Genomic DNA, 11,412 nt, shown 5'->3' on the forward strand with positions numbered 1-11,412 from the left:
TTATTCTTCCGATTCACTGTCTTCGTCATCTGAATCCATGTACTCACCACCTTCGCTGTCATCACTTTCAGATTCTTGTTGCTCATCTTCATCCTGAACGTCACCCTCGTAATGGAGTATCGGATTACCTTCCACAGCCACAGGCATACCTTCAGCTTCCGCTTCAACTTGAGGTGTGTCCAATATACTTGTGTCATCATCTTCTATTGTATTTGGATTCGGCACAGTTATTACTTCATTTTCTTGGCAAGCTTCAGGACTGGATTTACTTGATTTAGTAGTGGCATCTTCTTCATCAGTGGGAGGAGTGTCAAAATAATCACGGGGTTTAGTCTTTACCACGACATACCATTTTGGATCTTGAGTATCATTCACATAATATACTTGCTCTGCTTGCGAAGCCAAAACATATGGCTCATCTGTTGACAGCCTGCGAGTAGTATTTATCATTATGAACCCATACTTATCTTCTTTAACTCCCCTTGTTGTATGTACATCCCACCATTCACATTTAAAAAGAACAACCTTATGAGTCCCATATAAAAGCTCCACAATATCTGTCAAGACACCAAAGTAATCTTTGTTTCCAGTTCCTTCATCGCCCTTGACAAATACTCCACTGTTTTGTGCTTGAAATAGGGCGTCTCTGTCCCTTGTGTTAAATCTCCATCCATTGACCATATAACTTGAGAAATGTGTCACTCTAGTATCGGGTCCTCTTGCTAGATCAAACAATTCATCAGAAACAGAAGGATCTCCTTTGGAATACATAGTTGATATCTACATGAAGCACAGTAGTTAATGAAGCTACCCTAAAGAAATAATGTAATAAATACATCCTTATACTTACATGGTTCTTGAACCATTGAAAGAACTCTTTCTCATGCCGCTTGTCTACATTTTTGGTGCTCTGTGTCCTTAAATATTCCTTGTGAATGCTGTGGCATAGGAGAATAGATGTTACAAAATTGGAGGTCCACTGTTGAATGAACATCTTAGGAGTGGCTTACCCTGTATATGGAGAAGCCTCTTCACAGTTTTTTAGAACGTAGGCTTGTGCTTTGTTCACTTCATTCATCTCCATCTGACAATATCTATTCCCAATAAGCCGTCTTCCAATTTTGGCAAAAATCTGGAGCTGTGTGTTGCTATTGTTATCACCACTGTCATCATTACGGCTTGGCCTGTTGATTCTTGTCTCAATTCCATGCAAGTACATAGAACAAAGAGTCACACATTCCTGTAACACTACAGCCTCAGCAATTGCTCCCTCTGGACGAGCTTTGTTTTTTACAAATGACTTTAGTCTGCGCAAGAATCTCTCGATGGGATACATCCATCGATATTGCACAGGACCACCTATCATTGCTTGTTGAGCTAAATGGATTGGTAGATGCATCATTACATCAAACATGGATGGAGGAAATATCTTTTCTAATTTGCAAAGAGTAATAGCAATTGAAGAATGAAGCCTTTTAAGGATCTCCACATCTAACACTTTTGAGCAAATTTCTCGAAAAAAGTTGCATAGCTCAATTATTGGAAGACAAATATCAGCCGGAAGCATGCCGCGAATAGATAGTGGAAGGTATCTATGCAGAAACACATGGTAATCATGGCACTTCATCCCTGATATTTTAACATTTATTGCATCTACATAATTAGATACCTTTGCAGAATAACCATCTGGGACTTTGATTTTTGTCAAGAACTCACAAAATGCTTTCCTTTTAGGTCCAAAAAGTGTATAAGGTGCATTGTGAAATAAAAATTTTCCATCATCTGTGGGAGTCGCATGAAGTTTTGGTTGTATTCCCATGATTTCCATATCAAATCGAGAATTAATGTTATCCTTTGTCTTCCCCTCCTGTCCAAGCAAGGTACCCGCCAAACTTTCACCAACATTCTTTTCAATGTGCATGACATCTAGGTTATGTCTTAGTGTCAATTTGCTCCAATAAGGGAGTTGAAAAAATATACTCTTTTTCTTCCAAACACCATACACTGTGCTGGAACGTTTCCTTTTCTTATCAGATTTCCCAAATATAACCTGAATGACAGCATAATGATAGCAATGTTACACCTTTGAAATTACATCAAAATATCATAACTCGTATCATATTTATTTACAAAAAGAAAGCTGCATAGACTTAAATCTTTTTGTATGTGTACCTGAGTAAACTTTTCGTATTGTGAAAGAACTTCAGCGCCTGATAATGGTTTTGGAGCACATCTCCTTTCCCTTTGGCCATTAAAAGAAGTAGTATTGTTCCTCCAACTATGTCTTGCTGGTAGGAATCTCCTGTGTCCCATGTAGCAACCTTTTCTTCCATTGGCTAGCCATTGGTAGCAAGTGTCGGTATGACAGGATGGACATGCATATTTTCCCTTTGTGGACATTCCTGATAAATTCCCTAAAGCAGGGAAGTCATTAATTGTCCAGAGCAATGCAGCTTTTAGTGTGAATTTACGCTTCATCGAAGCATCATAGGCCTCCACCCCACCCCACAACTCAATCAGCTCATCAATTAATGGCTGTAGATATACATCAATGTCGTTGCCAGGTGCTTTAGGGCCAGGAATGAGCATTGAAGTTATCATATAAGGATCTTTCATGCACATCCAAGGAGGTAGGTTATAGATCACAATAACAACGGGCCATATGCTGTATGATGTGCTCATATGTCCAAAAGGATTGAATCCGTCACTAGCAAGCCCAAGCCTAACATTGCGCGCATCTGATGCAAATGATGGGAAATTTTTGTCAAAATCCTTCCATTCCTTTGAATCTGCCGGGTGTCTCAAATATCCATCATCAACTAGCTCCTCTTTGTGCCAACGCATATTAGTTGCAGTTTTGGAACACATATACATCCTTTTCAATCTTGGTATCAATGGGAAATAGCGCAGCACCTTCTGTGCAACCTTTCGAACTCTTCGCCTTCGTGATTTGGATGCATTGTTCTGGTCATCACTTTTCCACCTAGAAAGCTTGCACACTGGACATGACTCAGCTTTAGCATAATCACCTCTGTACAGAATGCAATCATTTGGGCATGCGTCTATACGCTTGTAATCCAATCCCAAATCTGACATGACTTTCTTAGCATCGTTGAATGACTTTGGAGCCTTATTCTTGGTAGGAAGTACCTTCCAAAACAGAGTAAATAGAGCATCCATTGCATTTCCACTCAAATCATATAGGCACTTGATGTTCATCATTTGCACAATGAACGATAGTGTAGAGAAGGTACTGCATTCTGGGTACAGCTCATTGTCTGCCTCTTCAAGAAGTCTATAAAATTTGCTAGCTTCTTCAGTAGGACCTGTAGATGCGGTCGTGTCATCCTGCAAGCAAGGTGATGAACCATCAAATGATCCCAAGTTGTTATTCACAGCATTTCCAAAATCATTCACCATCTCACGCAGACCATAGTCATCATGATCTTCCATGTTGTCGTCACTGTCTTCTGAATCTGACACACTCTCTCCATGATGATCCCATACTCTATACTCTTTCCATATTCCATTCAGCATGAGATGCTCCATTATAGATATCTGATCAGCAAAGTAATTGTTTTTGCAGATTCTACAAGGACATCGAAGGAGCTTGTCCGCACTGCAGCCAGAAAAAGCAAACTCAATAAATTTTTTAGCTCCTTCTTCGTATCGGGGAAGCCTCCTATTGGATATGTCCATCCAACTTTTGTCCACAACCATCCTGTCATTGAGGAATGAATTGTTTACAAAACTACAGTTTGTCAAGTTATTGCATTAAGAAGAATCTTCCATTTTTTTCTTGAATACGCAGTATCATTGCATTAAGAAGAATCTTCCATTTTATAATTCCTGGATGTTAGTATCTAGATTATTTTGATATTGCATTTTCCTACCTACAGGTTTGTGAGTCTTATTACATCTCTTGTTTGATGTTTTTAATATTGTTGTTTATGAACCAGGTATCAGACAATGCACCATTATATGGTGTTTGTTTGTATGTTCAGGAAATAGTTCAAAAGGCACCTGGTATACTAGGTGCAGTTTTACCCTTAAACCCTACTTCCTATAAGCCAAGTCTTGAAAGGGGAGAGGCTTCAGATGGAAACAGGAATGATAGTGCGGACAACTTGTATTTTGATCAAAAGTATTACCTGACGGCAGAGGTGTTGGACATCAGCATCTCAGCTCTGCACCAGTGGATCGGTGACAAGAAGCAAATGGATCAACGGGCGGCGGCCATAGCAATTTGGGGGCTGTTTAGGGTTTAATCGGTAGCCATTGAGTATTGAGTTCAGATTCGTGGGCTACCAGATCTGGGTCCAAAAATGTAGGAGGTTTTCGCTCTATTTTCTTTTTCTTTATATTTTTGTGGTGAACATTAATGCCGATGAATATGGCAGGCAGCCTGGTTACTTGTTAAGGACTTGATTTTGTATTTTACAAAGATTTAATAATTAATAAAGCACCAAAATTTGCTTTATTAGTCATCGAAATATGAGTTAGTTATTTGCAAACAAAATGTTTGCCAAAACAAAACTAATATGGTTCGAATGTTGATATTTGGCATGATATTGTGAGTAGAAAACTATGATATTCTATATTATTTTTTATAAATATTTAATCTATGATCTAAATAATCATTTGTTTATGATTTTTATATATTTAATTATTAGTTTAACACTTTATTTGTTATATACTCATACTTTAATCCTAACTTGTTTAATGACATTTGTTATATACGCATACACGCACACTCGTCCAAATTAATCACCACACTAGAATAAATTCAGAAAAATAGGAGCAACTACATCGTGACTAACACGGCTCGCCAGGTTCCACCATAAGAACCTAAACAGATGAGTCTCAATTCAACTTGTTTGGTTTGGTCCCCAACTCTTATATATGCAAGCTCTAGTTAACAATTTTTGACATGTTTGGTCGCCCTGTTGGGCTCATGTTTGGCCGTTTTTGTGAAGCTAGGCCCGAGCTAGCCCTTTTATCCGCTTGCCTCACCTCCCGCTACAAGATAAAGCAACCAACAAAAACGTAACATTTCTTATACTGACTAAGCTAGGTCATGCAACCAAACAAGTTCATCTTGTATTGTTGAAGCCAGGCTTGAGCTAACCAGGCTTAATTGGCTAACCGAACACACCCATATTGAATATCTTTGACTGACCCCCTCTATGTATAATTTGTAGCCACATATGTCTTTTTATTTGTTGAAATTTAGTTATATGGACCTTGTTTAATGTCAAGTGATGCGTCTTATTCGAAGAGATTTGAAGTCGAATTTTATTCTATCTAAAAAATAACAATTTTTTTTCCAATAAACACACATTAAAATAAATTTGGTATTAAAAATTATAATTTCTAGTAGAAATATTATGGACCTTGTTTATATTTTTTCACATTATATCTCTAGTAGAAATATTATTGGCCTTGTTTATCGTTTTTTTCAAACCGAGCGCTCTCTTTTCCGCTTAATAATTATAATTGGTGAAAAATTGTTCCCTCCAAATATCCATTCACCTTTCCCTCCAATTAATCCGTGATTTTTTTTTACTCCCGCCATATTGCATTGGACATCAAGTATATATATATACATACATGGAGTCCTTTCCATCATCTACGGATCTACCAAACAATCAAAGCCAACTGACGGGGAGAAACACGGAGAAACAGGCGACCCACAAAGGTGCACTGCGTAGTACTACTAGTTTTTTTTTTGCCAAGTCTTCCTCCATCCAGCCAGCATCGTCATTATTAGCCCCCAATGATTACTCCTATCCTGTGTCAAAGCCAAGGCCATGTATCGCGCACGCCCAGATGCCTCCGGCCACCCCACGGATCCAAGATGCTGATGCGAAAAATCCACCACCGTGATCCAGTTCGTCGTGGCGGCCTCCGATCCAGTTCGTCGTGGCCTCCGATCCAGTTCGTCGTGGCCGCCGCCGCCGCCGCCACCACGGCCGCCGTGCCCGCGGCCAGTGCCGCCATCGCCACGGCCACGGCCATGGCAAGAAGATGCGATACCCCACGGATCCATGATGCCGATGCGGAAAATCCCCGGCCTCCGATCCAGTTCGTCGTGGCCGCCGGCGCCGCCACCACGGCCGCCATGCCCGCGGCCAGTGCCGCCATCGCCACGGCCACGGCCACCGTCGCCGCGGCGGCCACCGCCACGGCCGCCGCCACTGCGGCTTGCACAACTGCCATACTGATATCTTGATTTCGATCTATGAATATGCATCACATCCATACCATATTTGTACTGGACACCAACCTACAACACCCATGCCTCCAGCCCAGTCCAACTTTATATTTCTCAAATTATTTTTTGACAGATTGTTTCCATCCTTTGTATATGTCTCAAATTATTTTTTTCGTCAGATTGTTTCTTTTGGTAAAATATCCATTAATTTGATGGCTATGTTTCTCCATCAATTCCATTGTTGTTTTGCAGGGAAAATGGCTCCACGGGTGCCGCCACGGGTGCCTCAACGAACAGTTGCTGAAATGGATACGGAATTTGATGAGCTTGCCTCTGCTTTATCCAAAGATCCAAGGGACCAATTGACCTCTGGTATAGGTTTGTTTTATACATTCAGCACCACCAAATATTTCTTTGCATAAAAATTCTGATGTATTGTAGCATGTTGCATCAAAGGAAATTAGGAAAGCTACAATTTTCTGCAGCCTCGTTTGTAATATAATGTTTCTATATTGCTTCTAGTGTATAAGAAAACTTACATGATCTTTTGTTAAATTCATATGATGTGTCTTCTAGTTATCAGCAACTCGACTTATTAGTACTGATAGCGATTCCATTAATAATCTCCATGAGAACATGCAAGTTCTTGACTTCTTGTTTAATTGAATGCACCATTATTTGTTCATAGATCTGAACGAGAGCTACTATGAACAAACACATGGGGTTTGTGTTCATGCCGATGTCAAAAATCCTAGTTATATTACTTGCAATTGTGTTCACTTGTATTACTTCGTGTGCTGATGGTACAATAAAAGATAGCCATTTCTGTTGTATTTAGTTATGTAAAATTTACAAAATGCCTATTTTTGTTTCTACAGGTGAAATAACAACCAGGTTACGTTCATGTGGCTCTCGAACTGACAATGAACGTGATCAATTTGATTCAGATGTGGCAATGGATGAAAATAATCAAATAAATGCTGCAACACACAACACTGAAGGTGTTTTGCTAATCTGAAACCTGCTTCTTTACACCATTGTTTATTTCGCTGATTTAGCTAGGTACTGTTATGTTGATCTACATTTATTTCTTTATACGACATAATAACAAGTGCTACATTTAGCATGTCACAACATGTTATACTAATCTAAAATTTGATTCTTGACACTATAGAGTACAAACATTAAATTTAATTACCCTTGTTCTTTTCCCTAAATTAACTAGGCCTTGCTAAGAGTGGAAGAAAACTTACAATTAACAATCAACTTCGCAAGAGAAGAGCAAAAGGAAAGCATATTGATATAAAGTTCCCTAAAGAGTTTGCAAAAGTGTGTGGAGAACATGCTAGTTTATTTAAAAGTGAGATAACAGTTCTTGTAAGAACTGTACCACTCCAAGTGAAGAAGTGGAGGGACATGGATAAGTTTTATCCTGGTACTACTACATCTATTTGGAGAAAACTAAAGGTGACCTACTTTTCATATGAAATGCATATATTTGGCATGCATAGGTTATCATTGCATTCAGTGGCCAGTTATTACAATATATCTTTGCTGTACAGCAAAAGTTTCCTGAGCTTTCAGAAGAAGATAAAGATTGTGCCATGAGACAAGTAGAGAGTCAATATAATAATCGGCGTTACCGTCTACTTCAAGCTTACCGAAACAACAAGCCAAGGCCACAACATGTCTCACCAGAAGGTTGGCAATGGTTGATAAGGAATTTGTGGACAGATGATGATTTTCAGGTACATACAACTCATGTCCTAAATTACAGTGCTGCATAGTTGTTAATGATACATTTATGCAATTTGTAAACCAGAAAAGGAGCAACCAAAACTCTATCAACAGAGGAAAGCAAGAGATGGGGTCCAAAGTAGGAACTAGATCAATTGCTCAAATCGCTTACGATCTGGTGAGGAAAATAGTTACTAGGCAAATTTTTTTCTATTACACATCGTTCTGTATTAGTGAATTTATGCTTTTGTTATTCTAATGCAGCGACACCCAGAAACTAGTGAATGGCCTACTGCTATGCAAGTTTGGAAGGCTACATATCAAAAGGCTGATGGGACATGGTCCATTCCAACAGGTGAAGAAATAATGGTATGACCATATTACTTCCCTTCTTGATGGCATCTTTGGGTTTCACATTTGTCAATCTGTATCCTACCTTTTGAACTAGGATTAGGTGGAAGTGGTGTGTTTTTTGTATGAAAAAGTATGGTAGTAGAATTATGTATGACTCTTTCATGGTTATTATCTCTGCAATGTAGTCTCTGTATTGTTCATTTAATGAGTTGAAAAGTCTAGGCACTACGAAAAGTTTGCAGTATCTCTAATCATGAACAATATCGTTTTATTAAGCTGTTTGTAAATTTCATATATTATTTAATTTGTCTGCAATTTTCAATTATTAGATAACATGTTTGTAGATTTTTTTGAACAGTATCAACTCTGAGAACATTTGGATGTTACACTATCCTACGCTAGTGTTCTTTGGCCGCTTAGAGTGTGATTGGTTGTGTTCGTATCCGGGAGCAGGCCCCTCGGGGGATAGCTTGGGTAAATACAACACTAGCATGTTTCGTTGCTTGCATCCAGTAGAGGGTTGAGCTGAGATGATGTTTGTTTGCTTGCACGAGAAATTAGGCAAGTAAACACAATCACGGTAGTATTTGTTATATGCAACCATTTTTTATTGCTCTTAATTTATCTTACTCATGCTTAATATTGTTTGAAGTACATTAATATCACTTAAAATATGCTAATAATGTCCTTACCTAGTAACTGTTCGCATCTGGCGAGCCAGGCTCTGAAGAAACACCTAAAATCCCTGTATCTCGAGAGCTAGGCTAAGAGAGTTTTTGCATGAACAGAACTAGGCCTGTGGAGCCATACAACCAATTAATCAGCTAACTTGAATCCCGTGAGCCTAGCTGGCATATATGCAACAAACCAATCATACCCTTATCATCTTGCATAGTTTTCATCATACCGAGATTTGATCCGGTGCTTCAGACTATTCTAGAGGATGTTGTAGACAATAATGTCTAATTTACTTACATGAACGTTTTTGCCTGCTGTGTAATATATGGGTTCTTAATTAGTTTGTTTTCATGCTTTGCAGACCAAACTACATGAAGCTGCTGGGATACATCAAGAAAAGATTTCTTCTGCGCCCGTGCCAATAGTGGAGCACTTCGCACTAGTTCTTGGTCGAAAGCCAAACCATTCACGTGGTGTTGGCATTCGTGCTGTAAACCGAGTGGCTGAGGAAAGAATCAGATTGCAGGTGCAAATTGAGGCTTCAGAACAGCGTGAAGCTGCAGCTCGAGCACGTGCAGATGCTGCTGAGCAACGTGCTGAGGCTGCTGAGCAACGAGCACAAGCTTTGGAAGGCCAAGTTTCCACGGTGGTCGAAACAAATGCACAACTGCAAGAAGAGCAGCAATCCCAACGTGATGAGATGAGTTCTTTGCGTCAAACACAGAGTGGAGAAGTTGCTCGCCTAGTGAGGGAACAACTTGATCATCAAATGGCTGCATTAATTGCACGCATTGGTGCCTCACAGCCTCCAGCATCTTAGAGTTTAAACACTTTAGTTGAATAATTATTGTGAGACTTTAAAGTAGTGTCAAGAGAGTTATTTTGAGGTTTGAGTGTTCTTAGTTTTATGTAATGCTTAATGCCAAATTTGAATTATTGAAATAAATATTATTGGTGCAGATTTGAAATAATCATATTGCTATAATGTACATTTGTTGAGCTATTTTTGTCACTACAACAAGGATAATAATGATAACTTGGTCGCCACAACATCTAATGTGTTTCACACAATTGAAACTTATCTTGTGACAAAACTTGTCCAGACTAATATTTTCCTACAAATGCTATGCTTTTTTATGATGAAACTATTGATACATTTTGTCTTGTCAGTTCTCACAAAAAGATAATTTTTTGTGACAAAGGTTTGCCACCGTAGTTTACATGTGAGGATTAGTTTGCATCACAAATGAAAAGTATTTGTGTTAACAAGTTACCACTTTTTCCCATACATATTGTGGTAAACAATTAGACACAATTATAATTTAATAGTGAGAACAAGCATCGACACGACAAACTCAAGTAATGGCGAAACTTCTATCACTAATATGTAGTCTTTAGTGACCACAAAATTTGTCACTTTTATAATGGTAATTGTGACAATTATATTGCCATAGATTCTGTATAGTTGTGGCAACTATTATCACCACTAAAAACATTATGAGTGGCATCATTTTTTGCCACTAATGCATATGTTTTTGTGACAACGAATGAGCCACAAATGGTCCCGTTACTAGTGACAGTACAATTTGTCACTAATGAGTATGGTCATTTGCGGGGAACAAAAATTCATCACTAGAGTATCTGTGAGGCGAGTATTTGTGGCGACTAGTGGCGATTTAAAAATTCGCCACAAAGGCTTGTTTGTGGCGAAAAAATAAGCTTTTGTGATGAAAATTTTCGCCACAAAAACCCTTTGCCCTTGTGGTGAACCAACCTCCATGGTTACAAGTGTCCCCTATTTATAGGACTCGACTATCACATAACGGAATTTATTACAATGCCCCTCAACTGCTACAGTACATTCCTAGAATATTCTGTCGCTAGCCTCTAGTTCGCGGGGCAGTCCCGCCATACCGTCTCCAAGTAATGGGCTTCCATGAGCAGTCGGCCCACTGTAGCTTGGTCTTCGGCCCAAAGGCCTGGGTCCCCGACGCTGGCATTCATCTCCCATGGCACGCCGCTCCCTCGACGGGTCTCCGCCGGACGGTCGGAGGCGTTCTCTGCGGGTCTCCGCCCGTGTTGGCGCTGCCTGTTGCCCTTGCTCGTGTTGGGGTTGACCCTCGATACTGGGCACTTGCCCCTGGCCTGGCTTCTGATTTGATACATTCTGGTTCGTATAGGTTTTCTGGGAATTTTTGCTGCTGTTTTGTTGTCTGTTTTGACCTTGCTCCTCCAGCCTCTTGCGTAGGTCATTGTCTGATCTGCAGTACTTCTCAAACTCGTCATACAACTGCTGAATGGAGGTTGGTTTCTCTCTTGCTAAGTGTGCTGCGAACGGCCCGATTCGGAGGCCTTTGATCACTGCTTCAATGGCGATCTCGTCTGGGACATCTGATGCATTCGCCTTTAGTTGCACGAATTTCCGGAAG

The 11,412-nt window shown here is 39.7% G+C and overlaps 2 protein-coding genes across 2 annotated transcripts; one reads left to right on the forward strand and one right to left on the reverse strand.

Moving 5' to 3' along the window:
* On the reverse strand, positions 1–3,953 carry LOC136489368 (uncharacterized). The gene is made up of 4 exons (XM_066486027.1): positions 2,173–3,953; positions 1,011–2,050; positions 851–938; positions 1–780 (listed from the first exon to the last, which is right to left on the reverse strand). The coding sequence occupies exons 1-4, from the start codon at positions 3,718–3,720 to the stop codon at positions 1–3; spliced, it is 3,456 nt and encodes a 1,151-aa protein (XP_066342124.1). The 5' UTR covers positions 3,721–3,953.
* Positions 3,954–7,157: 3,204 nt separating this feature from the next.
* LOC136487024 (uncharacterized) lies at positions 7,158–9,803 on the forward strand. The gene is made up of 6 exons (XM_066484150.1): positions 7,158–7,215; positions 7,440–7,681; positions 7,777–7,962; positions 8,037–8,129; positions 8,216–8,320; positions 9,345–9,803. The coding sequence occupies exons 1-6, from the start codon at positions 7,170–7,172 to the stop codon at positions 9,801–9,803; spliced, it is 1,131 nt and encodes a 376-aa protein (XP_066340247.1). The 5' UTR covers positions 7,158–7,169.
* The last annotated feature ends 1,609 nt before the right edge of the window (positions 9,804–11,412 follow it).

This window comes from Miscanthus floridulus, chromosome 10 (genome assembly GCF_019320115.1).
Source record: "Miscanthus floridulus cultivar M001 chromosome 10, ASM1932011v1, whole genome shotgun sequence".
NCBI lineage: Eukaryota > Viridiplantae > Streptophyta > Magnoliopsida > Poales > Poaceae > Miscanthus > Miscanthus floridulus.

What these genes read in the sequence shown, in the direction of transcription:
- LOC136487024 (XM_066484150.1), top strand. Translation starts at nt 7,170, where the DNA reads ATGGATGAAAATAATCAAATAAATGCTGCAACACACAACACTGAAG. An exon ending in CTATTTGGAGAAAACTAAAG is followed by an intron (nt 7,682 to 7,776) that starts GTGACCTACTTT and finishes TTTGCTGTACAG; the next exon opens with CAAAAGTTTCCTGAGCTTTC. An exon ending in CTCAAATCGCTTACGATCTG is followed by an intron (nt 8,130 to 8,215) that starts GTGAGGAAAATA and finishes ATTCTAATGCAG; the next exon opens with CGACACCCAGAAACTAGTGA.
- LOC136489368 (XM_066486027.1), bottom strand. Translation starts at nt 3,720, where the DNA reads ATGGTTGTGGACAAAAGTTGGATGGACATATCCAATAGGAGGCTTCCC. An exon ending in AATACGAAAAGTTTACTCAG is followed by an intron (nt 2,051 to 2,172) that starts GTACACATACAA and finishes GCTGTCATTCAG; the next exon opens with GTTATATTTGGGAAATCTGA. An exon ending in GAGGCTTCTCCATATACAGG is followed by an intron (nt 939 to 1,010) that starts GTAAGCCACTCC and finishes CCTATGCCACAG; the next exon opens with CATTCACAAGGAATATTTAA.